General features: G+C 42.3%; 1 protein-coding gene across 2 annotated transcripts in view; it reads right to left on the bottom strand.

Annotated features, from left to right (window-relative positions):
• Positions 1-7,992: 7,992 nt before the first annotated feature.
• LARGE1 (LARGE xylosyl- and glucuronyltransferase 1) overlaps positions 7,993-19,926 on the bottom strand; it is a 370,873-nt gene continuing 358,939 nt past the window's right edge. For both annotated transcript variants that reach the window (XM_074941326.1, XM_074941319.1), the window contains exons 14-15: positions 18,531-18,726; positions 7,993-13,419 (exon numbers count right to left, since the gene is read on the bottom strand). In XM_074941326.1, the coding sequence (XP_074797427.1) occupies positions 13,222-13,419; positions 18,531-18,726 (394 nt within the window). In that variant the 3' untranslated portion in view covers positions 7,993-13,221. The remainder of the gene's footprint in view (positions 13,420-18,530; positions 18,727-19,926) is intronic.

Here is a 19,926-nt window from a genome sequence, read left to right on the forward strand (position 1 = left end):
AGTCTTTGAAAGCATGTGAAAGAAGATAGGTAAGAATAATATCTAAAGTAATGCAAAGAAATGGTGAAACCCTCATCTATTGTAAACAACCCTAATATATAGAGAGGTGAGGTATAGCTTAGATTTTGAGGCAGCCTGACTGCTGCCTTCCAGATGAGTTGGTAACGTAGGTACTCTTTTGTGGCTGTATTATGGTGTATTAATCTTTGACTAATAGCCTTTTATTAATAAAGTTGATTAAGCCTAGCTATTTGATATCTTATTAAACTAACATTAAATTGAACCCGTAGCACCTCATTTCCATATGTAGAGCTGGGGGCAGGGCATGGCTCGTCTCCTTTGATGAAACAAACTCCTGGGCCACTGGCAACTAAGCTACCATCTGTCTTCATGATACTAAAGTGTTAAAGTTTAACAAAGTCACAGTCTCATTTCTGGGGAGAGCTGTTCTTTATTACTGATTTTATCAAAGGATGAATAGAAAGAGGTGTGGCTAATATGGAAATAGCATTAGTTACAGTATCTCAAGAGTCTGGTTGTTGAGAATCAGATGCTACTTGCAGAGTAAATGAAACTCATTTCTTGCCGTTGTTTAATCTTTCTTCTGAGAGTGGGCCAAATACATCCCTGGTGTAAGTCCACTGGCGTTAAGGGAGTACACCAGGAAATCTTACCCTTTACTTCAATGGGAGCAGAGTTAGGTCAACACTGAGTGCTTCTGAAAATCCTACCTGTACATTCCTGGTCCTTATCTTCCTTTCTCTGAGATTAAATACACGGAAACATGAAACCGTCATTTACATTTGCAGTAATGAATACAATTATAGTTTTTACAATTTTACAGTATTTTTCTTCTCTCCTTTTGGACTCAAATTCTCCCCTGGAAGTCACAAGAAACTAAGAAAAAAGTTTGACACTGAAATAATTGTTTTTTAAAAAACCCAAACAAATTTCAGGGAGTCCTCCTGACTTACACGTGGTTTTGGTCGTGTTCACATGACATTTAATCTTCAGTAAATAGACTGTTCTATAATCTACTTTTTCTGGCCTCATATTTTGAGAATATCCTTACTGAATGTACACCCCATTATCACATCCCAGAAGAGCGGCCATTTTTATAAGCTTCTTCCAGGCTTCCTCTGGCATTTGCGTGTTAGGTTCAGTAAAATGCACAGTGGTCAGCAGTATCTGACCTGTCCTCCCTCTCTCACCGTTACTCCTTTTGGGGGTTTGTAGTTCCCATGGTTCTGGAGCATGAAGGCTCTTGACCTCATGGATGACAGGGCAGAACTGGTTGTCCCATGGGCATAGTCACTACTCATCTTCTGCTGCAAGGATCCCAAGCTGGAAGTGAGATTGTAACAGTAACAGCTGGGAAATCTAACAACGAGGGAGGCGGGGTGTCAATTAAAGGAAACATTCGACCTGCTGATGCTTACACAGCCTCTTCTGTTGCCAGGAGAGACTTCAGATTAACATGGGAATTGCTCTTACACCTGGCAGATAACAAAATCTGCAACAGCAGTGTTCTGCTGTTCAGTGTTATTCACGTAGCTGAAGTTGCGTAACTTAGATCGATCCCCCATGCCTGTGCTAGACCAGGCCTTAGTGTGGGTGTTGTCTTTGTACGCAAGGGAACAGCCATAAAAGAGAGAACAGGGAAGAGGGTCCACATTCTGCAAAGCACTTAAGCATGTGTTTTAACTTTAAGCAGGTGAGTAGTCTCACTGACCAGTGGCACTCCTCATGTGCGTAAGTGCTTTATTGAACTGGGGCCAGGATGAACAAAGAATAATATGAATGGAAAAGAAAACACAAATGCAAAGAATAAAAAGGTAATCAAACCTCTTTCTCATGCCATCTAGAGAAACACTGCTGCTCTGTGACTCAAACCAACATGCAGCAAGTCAGACATCGGTGGAAAGGAATTGAGAGGATTATTTCACAATTTTATTGCACAACTGAAAATTAAACTTTTTTTGTTTTTGTTTTTTAATATTTACAAGCCATTTATTTTGCACGCACAGTCTAAACAGCATTTTCCCCAATAAAATTATCACCTAGAAAACTTACACACAGACTGAAGCATACATGTAAACTAAGTGTTTTGTGTTAAATGCCAGTTGCCTCAATCTAACAGCCCTGGAGGGATGAGGCGCTTGGGAATGGGGATACAGAGGTCATCCCTCTCTAGGGAGCACTTCTGTTCAAGAGTTGCTTGTAAAACAAAATGGATGGATTTTCTTTTTCTGTCCTGAAATGTAGTATAAGGACCACCCCCACTCCCAGTGGGAGAGAAACTGAAGAGTTCACTATTCATTCACACAGGAGGCCTTCCATTAGGGTAATGCACAGTCAGGGACAGGATTTTAAAATTCAAATCCTTCCGTGTGACATGTCTTGCAAAGCAATGACAAGCCTCCCTTCCTGCATCGCTCACCGTAAGGATTATGAAATCCCAGTCTTCCCCCTGAAGAATGTAAAAATACCTGTGTCATGGCAAAAAGGAGTCAGATTCAAATCAAGCCCTGCTTGGTGAGGGGAAATGTGGTTTCTCCTTTCATATGGATTCATTTCTTATGTCATTAGAAGAGTGCCAACAGATATATTGCATATGCTGTTCCTGACCTCTGCAAAACCCTACAACAGTAGCATGATGCAATGACATTTGCATATCCTTACCCACATTGCCTTGTGTAATATTTTGCTTCAACTATCAACTATTAAGATCTTCATCCCTTTATTCTCAAAAGCAATGTGTTCTTGTCTGTTAGCATGCTGTGTCCATCACAGTGCCCTTGAATTCCAAAGCACACAAGCTGCTGCTCCCATGGCTGGTCAACTCACTCATTCTTAGTCACTTAGGCTGACATTTTCAAAACTGTCCACACACTTTTGATGCCCAACTTGCAACACTTAGGACCTGATTTCTAGAGGAGCTGGGCACCCTCGTCTCCAAATGGAGTCAAAAACAGCGGTGGTTGCTCAGCACCTCTGAGAAGGAAGCTATAGGTAGCTCAAGTTGGAACACTGAAAAATGGAGGCACCGAAAACTTAGTAGACATATTAGAAAAATAGGGACAACAGTCCATTGCCTTTTTAATGCACTCAGCACCTGTTAGTCTCCTTCACGTTGTGAACTCTTCTGAGAACGTCAGCTAAATGGTAAAACTGAAGCTGCAGCAACCTGCAGCAAGCTTGGAAGGAGAGTGACTATTTATGTACTCTGTTACCTGGTGTGCTGTCCATTTGGTTCATTTCTACATATGCTACCAGGGGATGGCTTTATGGAGGACAAATCAGCTGGCTGTGTGAAGGCAAAAAAATAAAATGGGCCTTTTCAAATCTTCCAATGCCATTGCTTTCCCCAAAGCTATGCATGGTCATCATTAGTGCCCTACCAAATTTACGGCCATGAAAAAATGCATCACAGACCGTGAAATCTGGTCTTTTGTGTGCTTTTACCCTATAGAACTATACCGATTTCATGGGGAGACCAGAGTTCCTCAAACTGGGGGTCCTGACACAAAAGGGAGTTGCAGGGGGGTTGTAAGGTTATTATTTTCGGGGGGGGGGGTCATGGTATTGCCACCAATACTACTCCCCTACAATAACCTTGTGACAACCCCCCCAACTCCTTTTTGGGTCAGGACCCTTACAATTACCACACCGTGAAATTTCAGATTTAAATAGCTGAAACCATGAAATTTACTATTTTAAAAATCCTGTGACCGTGAAATTGACCAAAATGAACCACAAATTTGGTGGGGTCCTAGTCATCATTAGCATCTCACACCCAATGGTTGGTAAGGTTGGATGCAGGATTGGTACAGGATTCTGAGCATCTTCAGGCATCTCCCCTTCCTCTGAGGCTATTAATATTGTGCTATATTCAAGGCTTGATCCCTCTATTCCTGACATTCAGAGGTTTTGTTTGCTTTAAAGTAGCTCTTTCCTTCCCCCCCAGCCCCCCCCAAGGAGTTAGCAAGGAAAAGGTGGATTCTCTGCACAATAAGCATAAACAGCCCACAGGCTGTGAGAAGATACTGTACTATCTTAAAAATATCTGACAAAGTAATGGGAGAGAGGGACACTATCGCCAGCGATAAATGTGGGGAAGGTGAAGCACAGGTAAAATGTGTGATGGACTGGATGCAAAAAGATCATGGGATCAAGCCTTTTAGAAATTTCACTTGGCCTTAAAGAAATTTCATGCTAACATAGGAACTGCACGAAGTGGGGGAAATGTTGAGTGCCCAATGTGCTTGTACGTATGTGTGCAATTGCTCATGGTGTTACTGCCCTTTGACTAAAAAACAGTAATTCCTGGGAATGATGTTTAGAGGCACAGAGGGTCAGGAGCCAGAAAAGTTGCAACAATAGGAATATGTTAAAAAAATAAAAATAAAACATCGGGATCCCATCCTTGTGGCTTCCAACCACTCAACTTCCTCTCAAGTTTGGACTTAACTAAAAGCTGCCAAAATCACAGAATAAAGAGAAGGGTGTGCAGAAATGCAGAAGCCTAAAAGTGGAAGAGCACCCGTTTGCTTTTCATAAAAGAAAGGGACCATGATGGTGTATCTTTAGTAAAGAACTTGCCATATGGAATATCATGAACCTATGTTCTTTCACACGTACCGTCAGAGAAACTACTGAGACAGGAATCAGCCCCTGTGAAGTCTCAAAGGTCAAGACCAATACTCCAGGCAACAGGGAAGTCTAGCCCTTTGATTGAACTGTTTCTTGGAGGATCCCAGTGGCCCACAATTCTAGTCTTCTGCTTCACACAATGTCCTGAAAACTTCCAAGTGTGATGGGAACTGAAGAGAGCTGTACAAACCTCTTGCAACAAAACTTCAAAAAGACTCTGAAGTCTGCTTGTTTCTTATACAAATGTGGAAATGAAACCAGCAAAGTTTTTTGTCTGAAATATTTTTGGGCCCAGATAACTGAGACTCAAACTGAACTGTTTTTGCTCGCTTTCGCTATAAGAACAAGTTTTTAAAAAAAGGCTGAGTTCTATGTGTCCACAACAAATTTTCTGACAGTTGGTTGGTTATGTGTTAGGTCTACTGGCCTGGATGAATCCCCATGAACATGAACTTTTGCAAAATCCATATGCTACTCACGAATCTTAACAAAATCCATTGATTTTTTAGTTTGTCTTTGCTTTACTTTACTTTGAACAAACCCAAAACTTAAAAGCAAAGGATACAAACTCTGCCCAAACAGTTCAGTGTGAACCAATACCAGCAGGATGTGCAATTTTTAAGGCCAGAAGGGACCATTTTGGTCATCTACTCTAACCTCCTGCATAACACAGACCCTAGAACCACACTGTCATGCCTCACCACTGAATAGCTGTACCATTTGGATTTTTATGCCTTCCTGTAAGGGGTAAGCACTGGGCAGGGTCTATGTGTGTGTGGGGAAATTACATAAGTTATATGCCCTCAGTCTGAATCTGCACGGTGGTGAGTCCCAAAAATGCCTATGCATAATAGGTGTCTGTCACTCATTGGAGAACTCTTTATGAGCTGTAGTGAAGCACAGAAAAGTCTACCCAAAAAGTAGATTATACATAGAGATCACTTGGATCTTCTAGAAAAACCAAAACACCCTGATTTGCTGCTGCCTACTCATGGCTTGTGTTTTGTTTAGTATGGATGAGTAGCCAGAGGAACAATCAGGATACACTGGTTTTCAATTTTTCTTCTTTAGATGTCAGTTGTTTTAGAGCACTGCAAGAGAGAACTGCTGCAGCAATAAATCTGTCTCAAAATCAGCAAAAGAAGCTTGCAAGGACACTAGCTTTGCTTCAGCCATTAACTAACCAACCAACTGTTGACTTCAGGTGGGCAGAGTTTGGAAAGGATGAATGTCCTGATTGCTGCCATTACCATAGTTGTTGTATTCCTCCGGTGTTTCTCCTTTGCTCACACACAGCAGTGCAATGCCTGTGGGATCAGCAGAACTAACAAAGATCATGAATCTTTGAGCCGAGGCTGGTTTAATCTCAAAGCTCGGCTTCGCAAACTCTGCAATAACCTAGATCATTTAGAATAGGGAGGCCATGTGGTCTAGTGATTAATAAGTAAAGGGCACAGATCCCGGACAAACCTCAAAACTAATGTTCAGTTGTGACTTAGCGGTCTTCAGAGGTAAGTCAACAGGTGTTTTCACTCACTTATTCTTCCTGTATTTTGGCTCTTTTTAAAAAATGAGACAGGTCATTATTTACTGCATTTTAGAATTCACATGTTTAGGGTCCAATAGTGTAAGCCCTCCATGTGTGTAATTCCCACGGACTACAAAGAGCCCTACACATGAGAAGGACTTACAGAATGAAACCCCAAGCATTCTACACGCAAAGCTTAATGCATAGGGTTTAAGTGATTTTCCCAAAGGGTTTCCAAGACCAAGTTTAAACCTACCCTTTGAAAAAGGGGGCCTGGCTCTGCTCAGAATCAAGGAGACTAAAATATTATTCAAAGATCAATACCAGTGAGGATAAAAAGAAATACCCAACAGCGGCCACATTCCCTGAGCACCATCCATCTTGTGCACTGAATGAAGCAGGGGTCCTCTGAAAAAAATTGCATGTGATCTTAAAGATTGTATTATAAGGCATGCACACAAAGGGTCAGATTAAGGTTGCATGAGCAACTTTAATTTGGGCATCTCCTAACTTTTCAGTGCTTCACTTTACAGCATTCTTTTAATGTAGCTCTTTGTATGGAAAATATATATACATGCACTGTTTATAAGAGAATTATGTTGCTGTAATACCTAGGGAAATAGCCAGGGTTTGGTTTGAACTCTTTGGTCTCACCTGTTTAGAGATCTCTGCAACTCTGAAGCATAACTAGTAGAGGGTAAAGACTGTGTGTCCAAGCAGAGTTTCAGCCTGAAGTCAAAACCATTTCTCTTCTTTGGATTTAAACCATGCCCTTAATGCTAGCAGATTATTAGACGCAAACATTGCCTTTTTGCACTGCACGGTCGTTTCTTGTCAGTATAGGAGGAGTCAAAAGGAGTAGGACATTATTCCCTTATTGAAACAGTAATTAACTGGGGAAAATAAATCAATCTAATCCTTACAGTGGATACTACAATGCGGCATGACAGAAAAGATATAACCTTGTAATTTGGGGTTTATAAAACTCTGCATACTTACATGACGAACAGGGTAAGAGTTCCACTACAGGAACTAGAAGTACTTTTGGATAAACGACCAACATACGTAGTCCATCACTTGAATAAATGTTTTGTCTTTTTTTCTAATTCGCAAATTATTTCTTAAACAGCCCACAGCAACTACACTCTGTAGGGCAAGTACACTCTGTGTCCAGGGAACTTTTACGATGAAAATGTTGTGCCCAGTTAACTGGCACATACAGTAAGTTCCTTTTGACATTAATGAGCATTCTGTGTCTGCATTCTGATGTTGGGGGTCCCCTAAAAATAGGGTATCATAGATCCATGACTATAAGCACTTTCCCAAGCAGTAATGGCTGAACAAGGCCAGTAGTTTCTTTCTACTCTGACTGCTTCTCATGTTAATTTGAAAAAATCATCAATTGGGTCCTGATTCAGTAAAGCATTTAAACATTTCTATCCACACTCTAACTACACATTACAGGCTCCTAACATAAAGAAGTAGAATACTGACATGTCAAGGATGTTTCAGCATCTTCGATACCAGAGTGGAAATGTTGGTTAATTTGCTTTCATTGTGCATGGGTGACTGACTCAGTTGTTCCAGTCTGGTTGATTAGAGATGCAGAAACTTGATTGAAAAAAAAATACTTTGGGGGTTTTTAACTTGGAGGAGCAGACACATACCAAAGACCACAGAATTTTTCCTCCTTTCCTGCACTCCAACAATCAAACAAAATGGAACCCACTTCACTTCATAGCTATTGATCCTCATCTCACTCCACCTGCTGAGTTCTGTGTCCTGTTGATGGTCCATAGAAATCTGATGAATATCCCTTATGATATCTGGCAGAGGAGGAGGGAGTGTCTCTAAGACTAGTATCGATGCTGATTAAAAGGCAACAACTCAAGGAGTCCTGCACAGTCTTCCTCAGCTAAAAAACAGATGGTGGCCATTAGGTAGGCCACGGTGATAGGGGAATTGGCACAATCTGGAGATCACATGATCTTCCAGGTAGAAGTTTATCGTTATATTTGAATAAACAGTCATGTAAAAATAAGAACATTAAAAACATATTTTTATATTTAATTATAAAATTGACTGTTGTACCTAACAGAAAACCACTTGTAATGTGTTTGTACAGGGCATTTATAAAACTAATGGCTCAGTTGTGTTAAGGCCTTATTTTCACCTGTGCAGAGAAATAGCAGCTGCATCCATGATGAAATTATTATGCTTCTCCCTCTAATACAGAACTCACTACACTGCAATAAACTACAGTGCAATTAATATTAAATGGTGGTGCCACTGTCACTGAAGGGATGTCTGTGATTTAAATATAAACCACAAGGGAAGCTGTGAGAACCTATTACATAAATAATCTGGGCTTTAAAAATGATGTGAACACATCCAGAGTCTTCACTTCTAACATGGTGGTGGAAATGCAGGTGCAGCTGCAAATTCCTTCACCCCAGTGAGTCCCAGATGATGATTTGAAGTCCCACTTGAAAAAAAAAATGCACATATACTACGTGGAGCCAGATGGCTGGCACACAAAACTGGCAAGGTTTGGGGGGATTAGTTAAAGCAGGAGCTGAAGGAAATCTCACAGGTACCAAGGATGACTCAGGTCAGACAAAGACAGCTGCTAGGGTTGTTTGTAATACAAAGATATATCTTTATCTAGTAAAGAATAGGAAGGCAATTAGAGCCAAACTGGAGAAGGGACAGGCTGAGATTACAGAGGTACATTTCAGAAAAGTATCAGAGTGTGAGACGAAGGAATGTAAGAAAAATAAGTGCATGGGCAAAACCAGAAATGTCTATATAACAATGTGAGAAGCTTACAGAAAAAATAAGGGAGTTAGAATGCACGGCAGTGGGTGAGGACCTTGAGATAATAGGAATTGCTGAAACAGGGTGGAATGTCAGGAGCCAGTAGGATACAGCCATACCTGTGTATAAACTATCCAGGTTGTAGAGATGGGAGAGGCTCACTATGCTTACAGGATTCCACAGAATGTAATGAGTTAAAATTTCTGAGGGGAGAGGTCCACAGAGTAGAATGTGCAGGGACATAAACCCCAAATTAGAAGAATACAAATACACTAGTAGGGTTATATTTCTGTCCTCCTGACCAGGAAAAGGATATTAGGTACATAATGTATAGGGAGATTAGAGAGGCAACTAAGCCTAATAAAACAGTAATAATGGACAGCTTCAACTACCCACACATGAGCTGAGCAAATGTCATAAAACAAAAAGTTTCAAGAACCTATTTCTCAACACCTTGAATGACTGCTTCTTGGAACTGCTATTTCTAGAACACACAAGAGGAGAAGCTTGCACCCTAAATAACCCTTGCACTCTGCTGCACCCTAAATAACATACAGGAGCTGGTTCAAGAAGTAACTATAGTTGACCTAGTCAGTAGTAGTGACTATGGTATAATTCAGTTCAGCATCCTTTGGGGAGGAATTACATCAAAAACTAGTATGGTGACACTTGACTGTGAAAAGCAGGATTTAAAAAGAAGCAGGTCAAAAATGTCCGAAATCAAAATTAAAATCCTTAGACTCAGCATGGAGGATACTTATGCTCAGAGACTCACAGAAGGCATGGATACCCCTAAACAAATAAAAAAAGGAAGAGGACATGAAAATAAAAGTATGATTAAATGGTAAGTTTCAAGACAAATGGGAAATCAAAACTTGGTTGAAAGAACTATAAAACTTAAGATGGAAACCAGGAGGGCTCAAAGGGAATTTGAAGAGCAAATAGCCATAGGTATAAAAACAAATTTGCTCCATCTGCCAGAAGCAGAAAACCTGCAATAACTGTTGGGTCCTCTGGACGGTCACGGAGCAATTAACGACTATAATGACACTGTCACGAATTCAATACCTTCTTTGCATCAATCTTCCTCACAAAGGACATTGCAGAGATATCTATCCCAGAGACTCACTCTTTCCAGGAAATAAAGATAAGGAAATGTCGTAGACTAAGGTGTCAAAAGAGAAGGGGCTGGGAAAAAAAAATCTATATGTTAAAGAGCATTACGTTTCCAGGCTGAGAAGGTATTCATCAGAGAGTTCAGAAGGACTCAACAAATGAAGCAACCAAGCTGCTAATATAAACATGCAATCTCTCATTAGAATCCGCTACTGTAGCAGAGGACTGGAGGGCAGCACGTACATTTTTTTAAAATGATGCCAGAGGGTAATCCTGGGAATTAAACAGCAGTCAGCCTTACTTCAGTACCAGGGAACTTGATTGAGAGTCTCATACAAAACAGAATTAGAACACGCCTTGATGAATATGACAATACAAATAAACCAGCACAGCTCCTATAAAGAAAACCTGTGACACTCTAATCTATTAGAAGAGTCTGAGCCGCTCATCTTACACCAGCCAACATATCTGAGCCTAAACCGGGGGTGTCAGAATTTGCTGCCAGTATGCGCCAGCAACAAATTACTATTTGCTCCACCCCCACCCCCCCACCAGAAGGGGGAGCAGGGACAGAATTGTGGCTAATAACGCTAATGGCATGGCACAACAAGGCACCTCCCCTTACTATAGGTTGTGTCCTTGTGGTACAATCTAACCCATAACTAGCACTGCAGGAGAATGGTGTTCCCCCTGTCCCCAGGCCTCATTGTGAAACAAAGAAGAAATTAACATCCAGCACTTAACTAGTGCCATAAAACAGCTTTAGTTATACAGCGGGACCGACTAGGAATTTCAAGAAGGTAAATCAGCACTTCACACCACTGGACTACTTAGGCCTTGTCTACACTAGAAAATTAGGTTAGTTTAACTATGTTGGTTAGGTGTGTGAAATATTCACACTCCTGAGCAGTACTGTTAAGCTGACCTAAGTCCCCGTATACACAACCCTAGGTCGACAGAAGAATTCTTCCATTGACCCAGCTGCCGCCTCTTAGGGAGGTGGATTACCTAGGTCAATGGAAGAACACCTCCCGTCAGCATAGGTAGTGTTTACACTGCAGCGTTTTAAGTGTAGACATACCCTTAGGAACAGATTCTGCCACCCTTACTCCTGGTGAAGAATCACTGGGACTATTTGTGAAGTATTGCACTACTCAGTTTGAGAAAGGATGGCAGATTAACAGTGAGGGAGGGAGGGGCTGTTTTATAAATATGCCTTTGCCAGGGCTTAACTCCTCACAAGTTTTTAGGTGAGCCATTAAGTACAGGAGAAAAGCAATTTGGAAAAGTAGGAAGCGATAGATTCTCACACGGTCCACACCCACAGGGGAAAATGTAACAACTACATCCAGACTCCCTCCTGGTCTTATTTCTTGTCTCAAAGAAGTTGCTTTTTTCTTTTGCTGTTCTTTTCTTAAATGTTTGTATGATTAACCAAAATTTGTATTGTAAACACCTGGCTTACTTGTGTTTTGAAGTTGCTGTAAATAAACCCCTCAAAAAGTAGCAGGTTAGAAAGAAAACCAAGATCTAGCATGGTGAGGAGGGGAGGAAGATTCAATGACTGGAAAATAGAATAAAATAATGAGCACAATGAAGTGTGGATCCATTATATAGTCTAGGCAGCAATGTCTGTAAGTACTGTTCTACATGGTCTGGAATAGGAAGAGGGACACACTTCTCACTTTAGTCAATTCTGCTTTCTCTAGTAACATTGCAAGCAAATACAAATAGCCCAGCTAAGGGCAGTGCATTAAACCTCATCTCCTCATCCCATGTAAACACAACATTAATACTGAAGAATAAAGGAAATGGTAAAAAGTCCAGTGTCTTGGTTTTAGTATGTGTTTTGCTTGTTAGGTTTCTTGTCCATCCTCCAAAATATCTCTACGCATACTGAGGTTGTGAACTGGACCACCCCACATTCAAGCAAACACTCACACTCAGATTCCCAACACATTCTCTTCTCCCCCTCAAATGGGGAGTTCGTGCCTCAGAGTTTTGCTCCTTTTATTATAAACTCCTTTAACGAAGTAGTTCTGAGAGCTTGTAGCAGGCAGCTTGATAGCACTGAGGCTACTGGGCTCTGTTGCCATGCTCATATTTCCCTGTTCAGCGACAAAGTCCACTTAAAGCCCAAGGCCCAATGCCTTCACAAGTGGGCGTGCACTGAAAGAGCCTACGGGTCAATATCCCCCAGTAGAAAATACATCCCAGGGAAAAATCCAATTCTTGCCTTTAAAATGGTAACCATGCTAAAACATGGCCATTTATTTCACTAGACACATGTGAATGGATTGCTCAGGTGAACACATGCCTTACACTGACAGGTTCCTTCACATTCTGGTAGAGGCACCAATCTTTTTTACTGGACCGCTAGAACTGGGGATGGACAAGCAGAATGAAGGCCAAAATTTCCTTTTAAAAGGGAAGGAGTGGATTTTATGGCTGGGGCGGGGAGGCTTCCAGATCATACAGAATTAACTTGAGGATCAATCACCAATTGATCCCGTGGATATGCCTCAGCCTATAGCACACCTTCTCTATAGTGGGATATGGTATATGCTTCCCCTTCATTTTCAAGGCTATTTCAAATTTTGCCCTGCATTAGAATAGTCATCCATATCAAGAGGGGAAATGCGAAAGTTCACAGGTGAAAGTTCCCCTTTTAGAGCAGTGTGGGTTTAAAATTCACAGGACAGTGACCCGAAGATCTTCCTTTACAGATAAAAAGCATGTAGAATTATTAAATAGCAACATTAAATCCTATTTTCTGGATATCTGTCTTTGCTCAACTGTTTTGAGAACAGAAAACATATTCCCGTCCCACCCCCGCTCCGCACCGTTTGTGATATGATGGGTGCATGGCTGGCCCCTCTTATTCACACCTTGCGAATGCTAAAGCTGAAAGCCTGGTGGGCGGGGGTGGAAGGGAGGTGGCTAATGAGCACAGTCTGAAGACATATCGCTTCAAATCTCTACTGTTAGAACTGTTGGGTATGATATAAAAACAAAAAGTGTCTCAGTTCCAAGTTAAAAGACTGGGCCCCAAACGTTAAGTGGCTCCTCCCTTGAGTGTCTGTTTCCCGTAAACAGGCTCCATCGTGCTAGCTGTTGTTCTCTGCCGTGAGATATTTGAGGGCTGCAAAACCATAGCGGCGTGACATATCCTGCTGGAACTCCTCCTTCAGGGTCTTCAGACAGATGCGGTATTGCTTGTTGGAGCGGAACTTGGTGATGTCGAAGCTGGGAGCATGCGGCATATGGATCATATAGGCATTGGGCAGCACTATGAATTCATACTCCTGGAAAAGGAAGACACCAGCAGTGAGAGGCAGTTCCAAGATCTCTCTCTTATGTCTTTGCTAAGGCAAAGAAGTTGGTGCAGTGTAAATCTCAGGGGAAGAGCAAATCCATAAAGATTTGTTTAACCAACCTCCTTTTTCTTTTAAACGTTTCATTATGCATATGAAAGACATTAGACCAACCTTCCATTTCAAAAAATGTTTACACCCAGGTAAGCCAAAATATTAGGGGAAGCAGTGCTAGAGCGATGTCTACCTCACTAGCCTTTGCCAGCAGAGGTATGTTGGTCAGAGGTCTGCAGAGGTGTGATTTGTGACTGACAGAGCTGTGCTGGCAAAAGCCCCTGGCATAGATGCACTTGTACTGGCAAGACTTCGCTTTTGCCAGTCTAGCTTCTTTTGCATGGAGGTGGGTGGGGTGGGGTGGGGGGCCGCACTGGAATAAGCTAGACCAGCAAAAATGCAGTTTTGCTGATATAAGCTACGTCCACACTAACAGCACTTTACTGATCCAGTAGATTGGTATAGTTATACCAGCAATGCCTTCCACGTGTACCCCTGTCTTGAAAAATCTGCCTTTACGGGAGAATCTGATACATGTCATAGGTCAAATGCAAAACATGGTTTAATAATTCATATGCTTAAGAGGATTTTATTAAATGTTTTCAGACCTTATGAAGATTAACTTTGCGCTCAAAGAATTTCCTTCGCATGCAAAGTGTGAACTTTAACTACTCCTCTGCAGGTCTTTCAACCATTTCTGTGGTTGTTATGCCTCATTAACAGAACCTCTCCAGGAGTGGGTTCTACTCTCTACATAAACAATATGAGAAATGGGAGAAAGACACGGCCAGTGCAATTTTCCCAGGTACTTTTACACTTGAGCTGGGAGGTGTGATTTCCAACTCCCACAGATGCACCTGCACTAGCTTGCTAAAATTAGCACTGTAGCCGGGGTAATGGCTCAGGCTGGCCACTGGTGTATGTTCTCAGGGGGCCTGGGTGGGTACGTACACAGGTGGCTAGCCCGAGTTACTGCCTGTATTACCCTGGCTATGCTGCTATTTTTAGCATGCTAGCTCAAGAGGCGCTAGAGTGGGTACATCTATGCCCATATTTAGCACAAATGTAGATGTACTCCTGGAGCACCTGTACTCTGCCTTCTCTGAGAAGTCATTTCTGGGAGGCTTCCACAGCTTCCCATGGGTTGTGATGAAAACTCAAGTCACTTGCAAATCTAGGAGCCTATGAAGAGGCAATGAATGTTCCTAGCAGGTTTACTACAACAAATCTATTCTCCCTGTAAATATGTCTCATAACAAAAGCCCGTAAATTGGAGGAGACTTGAAACTCCTGGGTTATATCTCTTCACTGCAGTCCCCAAATTTCATCATAGGAAGCTCTGAGCAGCATTTCTAAGAAGTGCCGAAGTATTTTAGGAGAATAAGTCTTTGCTTGTACTTTGTAACCGGACCCCTATCACTTCACAGATTATGAGGTTAGAAGAGGCCACTCTGATCATCAAGTCTGACCTCCTGTATAACACAGACCACAGAAATTCCCTGAATTAATTCCTGTTTAAACTAGAGCATGTCTTTCTGGAAAACATCAATCTTGATTTAAAAGTTTCCAGTGATGGAGATTTCACCACAACCTTTTGTAAATTGTTCCAGTGGTTAATTACCCTTTTAAAAATGTATGGCTTATTCCTAATCTGAATTTGTCTAACTTCAACTTCCAGCCACTGGATCTTGTTATACCTTTGCTAGATTATCAAGAGCTCATTCTTAAAGTTTTATTGCCCAAGCAGGTGCTTATAAACTGTGATCAAGTCACCCCTTAACCTTCTCTTTAATAAACGAAATGGGTAAAGCTCCTTGAGTCTAACACTGTAAGTTTTCCAATCCTTTAATTGTTCTCATGACTCTTCTCTGAACCCTCTCCAATCCAGCAACAACCTTCTTGAATTGTGAACACCAGAACTGGACACAGTATTCCAGTAGCAGTCACATCAGTGACAAATACAGAAGTAACAGAACCCCTTACTTCTACTTGAGATTCCCCTGTTTATAAATCCAAGATCACATTAGCCCTTTTGGCCAGAGTCACACTGGGAGCTCATGTTCAGCTGATTATCTACCCCCATGCCACCAAGTTCTTTTCAGAATGACTGTTTCTCAGGCTAGATTCTCCCACCCTGTAAAAAGTGTGTAATTCTTTGTTCCTACATGTATAGCTTTACATGTAGCCGTGTTAAAATGCATATAGTTTCTTTGAGCGCAGTTGACCAAGTGATCCAGATCTCTCTCTATCAGCAACTGGTTCTCTTCATTATTTACCACTTCCCCATTCTTTGTGTCAGCTGCAAACTTTATCAATGATTTTATGTTCTCTTTCACGTCATTGATAGAACTGTTAAATAGCTCAGGACCAAGAACTGATCCCTTTGGCACCCCTCTAAAAATTTGATGATGATTCTCCGATTACAGTTACATTTTGAGACCTGTCAGTCAGTTTTTAATCCACTTCATGTGTGCCATGTTAATTTTGTATCAATATAGTTTCTTAATCAAAATGTCAAGTGGTACCAAGTCAAATAATTTACATAAGTCTAAGTATATTACATCAACACTATTACCATTATCATACCACTTATAATCTCATCAAAAAAGGTATCTAGTTAGACAGAATCTATTTTCCATAAAACCATGTAGATTGGCATTAATTACATTAGCCTCCTTTAGTTCTTTATTAATCAAGTCCAGTTTCAGCCATTCTATCATTTTTCCTGGACTGATGTCAAGCTGACAGGCCTATAATTTCCTGGGTCATCCCATTTGCCTATTTACAATATTGGCACAAGATTAGCTTTCTTCCAGTTGTCTGCTTCTGTCTTTAAACTGTAAGTCCTTCAGGGCAGGAACTGTCTCTCTTCTGTGTTTGTAGAGACCAGCACAATGGGGTGGCCATCCCCTTCCCAATTGGGGCCTTTAGGGGCTACCAATATATATATATATAAAATATTATTATACTTTTGAAAGCGGCTGAGAGAGGGGCTGCTAACTGGCTAGGTCCAGGAGTCATTGGAAGGCCAGGGAAAATACCTTAGAGCTTGTCCCTAGAGCAAGGAGAATCCCCTTCAGAAAAAAATCCCACCTGCAGGAACCTCACACTCTAAGTACAAGTTTGTAAGCCCTTAGGAGCAGAGTCTGTCACTAGCTATATATCTGTACAGACCCCAGCACCATGGGCATGTGGTGCTTCCAGAATAATTATAATTATTTCCATCCTGTCTGCCATTTTGACGGGCTATAGCAGCATAGGCCCTCTTTGATGGAGTCTCACATGCAGGCCTCCTGATAGGTGCTGGATTTGCTAAAAAGCACTGAAATCTTTCCCTGAGCTGGGAGGTGACTCTGCCAGCTGAGGCTAGAATACTGAAGCAGCTGCTTAGGCAAAGACCTAATCAGTGGGAGTGGCACCTCAAATGCAGTAGAAAGCTTCATGGGTGTCCAGCACTATCCCCCTCTCCCCCCCGGGGAGAGGATATTGCTGAGAGGCCTGGTCAGTCTTATCCCACTCCCTAAATCCCCTGCTGATGAGCTGAGGGCTGATAAGCAGTCGGCAATGGCAGGTGGGGGTGGGAAGAAGGATCAAAGTACAAAAAAAGAGGGGATAGGGATCCCCTAGCTGAGGCCTAGCCAAGAGAGCAAAGCTGTTTGAGGAAAACCCTCTATAGGCTCTCTTTAGAGGGGAGTGTGTCAAGGAGCTGTCTCCATTGCAAGGAAGAGAGACTAATGGGAAGTACTGCAGTCTCAGCCCCGATATAGGGAAAGCCCTGGTTCCAGAAGTTCCTGGCAGAGCTGCCTCAGTGAGCTACTGGGTAGCCCAGTAATTCCAAGTTTCCTCCAGGATGACAGATTCTCGATAGGAGAATAGCCCAGTCTCTCAGCCATTATAAACAAAACATCTTTTAAATATTAGTATGTTTGGAGGCTGGAGGAGCAAGGAAACACATCCCCAGAGGCAGTTCCATCTCAATGACCATTTAAAAGAACGATGCTACAATCTCCTTTGAAAGAGCTTCCACTTTCCTTTGTATGATGCTGTACGTTGGCTGAATGCCGCTGCACAAATAAGCGTGAAGCTGTGAGTGCTGTAGGAGAGCTACAACTGGAACTGTAAACCCGCTTACACAGATTAGCAGATAATAAATCATTACATTGATATTCTCCACAACTGAAGTTTCATTGGTCAGTGTTTGAAAAGTGCATTGTAAAATTAAAGTGTTATGCATATGCTAAGTATTATTATTAGGATAATATAGTAGACACTATTTTTATTTGGTTAATAAACATGTTTTTCCCTCTATAGCTGAGAATACCCCCATTGGGAATATCCTTATGGAACATAAAGGGCCTGATTGCGGCCCAGCCCAATGTGACTGTGCAGAGGTGTAAGCAGGGGTATAAACGTCCCCCTCAATGCACACACAGAGACGTGCATACATGGACACACCCATCCCTGCACAGTCTCCCTGCCTCTCAGCTGCAGGCACGATGGGGAAAGCAGGGGTTGCATGCCTTGTACTCTACCCCTCATAGAGTGGCCAACACAAATGAGCCAGTGTATGTTAATAAGTACCTGCTAATGGTCAGGGTCAGTAGTCCAGAAGGAAGTGGGGAACAGGGGAAGGAAATGTGCCTCTCTGAGATGACAGAATCCTCTTAGATTTGATAAATCAATTAAATGAGGCACAACTTTTAATGCTCAGCCAATAGTAAACAAGGGTTTTCTCTCTTAGATAAAATTAACCAGTTACAGAATCCAGTATGGCTGGCTGAATAATTTGGTGACATGGAATCTGAATCCACTTCCACAGTATAAGGGTTTCATACAAAAACCATATCCCTGCCTCTGGAAATTTCCGCTACATGCATTTGACGAAGTGGGTATTCACCCATGAAAGCTTATGCTCCAATACGTCTGTTCATCTATAAGGTGCCACAGGACTCTTTGCCGCTTTTACAGATCCAGACTAACATGGCTACCCCTCTGTTATAAAAACTATGCATCTCACTAAGAATCGCATTAAGAAGAGGTCTCCTCACCTGTGCATCCAGTTCCATTATGTGAGCTACTTTGTTCCAGCCGAATCCTACAAACCTTCTGTCATACTCCGGGCAGTCCCGCCTCACAACAACATATGGCTCAAAGTCTGCTTCCCACTCAACTTGGTAAGGTGTGGTGGCTGTCCGCCATTTGGCAAAGTTCGTTGGTGCATGCCCTTTCGTCCAGACGTGATACCTTGAATATAGACAACTTGCATGGGCGTGGGGGAACAGTGAAATAAGACACATCTTGGTAAAACTGCACAACATTAGCTTTGAGATGGAACCCTTGAAAATGAGGACATTACCTGTACAGTCCGCTATTATTTTTAGGACATATTATAGGCAACTCAATACACTATGACCATTTCTGAAGCATTTTCCAATACAGGAACTCTTCACTTAAAGTTGTCCCGGTTAACGTTGTTTCGTTGTGACCTTGCTGATCAATTAGGGAACATGCTCGTTTAAAGTTGTGCAATGCTCCCTTATAACGTTGTTTGGCAGCCGCCTGCTTTGTCCGCTGCTTGCAGGAAGAGCAGCCGGTTGGAGCTAGGTGGTGGGGGCTTGGAACCAGGGTGGGCCGGCAGCCCCCCATCAGCTCCCCGCTCCCCTAAGTTCCCTGGGCGGCAGCTGCCCATCAGGTTACCAATTGCTGGCAGTTCAGCTGTCCCTCCCCCCACTACCATGTGCGGCTCCTGCCCTCTGCCTTGGAGCTGCTCCCTGAACCTCCTGCTTGCTGGGGGGGGGCACTAATGTCAGGGTGTCCCCCTCCCCCTTTCTCCTGCACCCCCGCTTACCCCATCTCCATAGAGCGGGGGAGGGACGGGACACAGGACAGGACTCAGGACAGAGGGAGCTTCTTGGCAGCAGCTGTGGTCTCAACTTGCTGATTAACTTAACAAGGCAGTGTACTTAAGAGTGGGTCAGCTTACTTAAAGGGGAAATGTGCATCCCCCCCTCTCTCTCACACACACATACACACACAGTGTGTGTCTCTATCTACCATGCTGTCTCCCCTCCCTCCATTCCTGCTACCTGGTAGAGTGTGATGCTTCATTAACAACAAGTTAACCCCTTGAGGCTCAGCCAATTGCTAGTTCATCATTTAGCAGTAAGGCATTCCCTGGGAAATATCCCACCCTCTGACATCACCACCTCAACCAAGCTTCACAATCATCATTGCTGTGTACAGTATTGTTTGTTTAAAACTTATACTGTGTGTGTGTGTGTATATACACACACACACAATATAGTCTTTTGTCTGGCAAAAAATTTTTCCCCCCTGGAACCTAACCCCTGCTATTTACATTAATTCTTTTGGGGAAATTGGATTCACTTAACATCGTTTTGCTTAAAGTCACATTTTTCAGGAGCATAACTACAACGTTAAGTG

Source organism: Natator depressus, chromosome 1 (genome assembly GCF_965152275.1).
Source record: "Natator depressus isolate rNatDep1 chromosome 1, rNatDep2.hap1, whole genome shotgun sequence".
NCBI classification, from domain to species: domain Eukaryota; kingdom Metazoa; phylum Chordata; order Testudines; family Cheloniidae; genus Natator; species Natator depressus.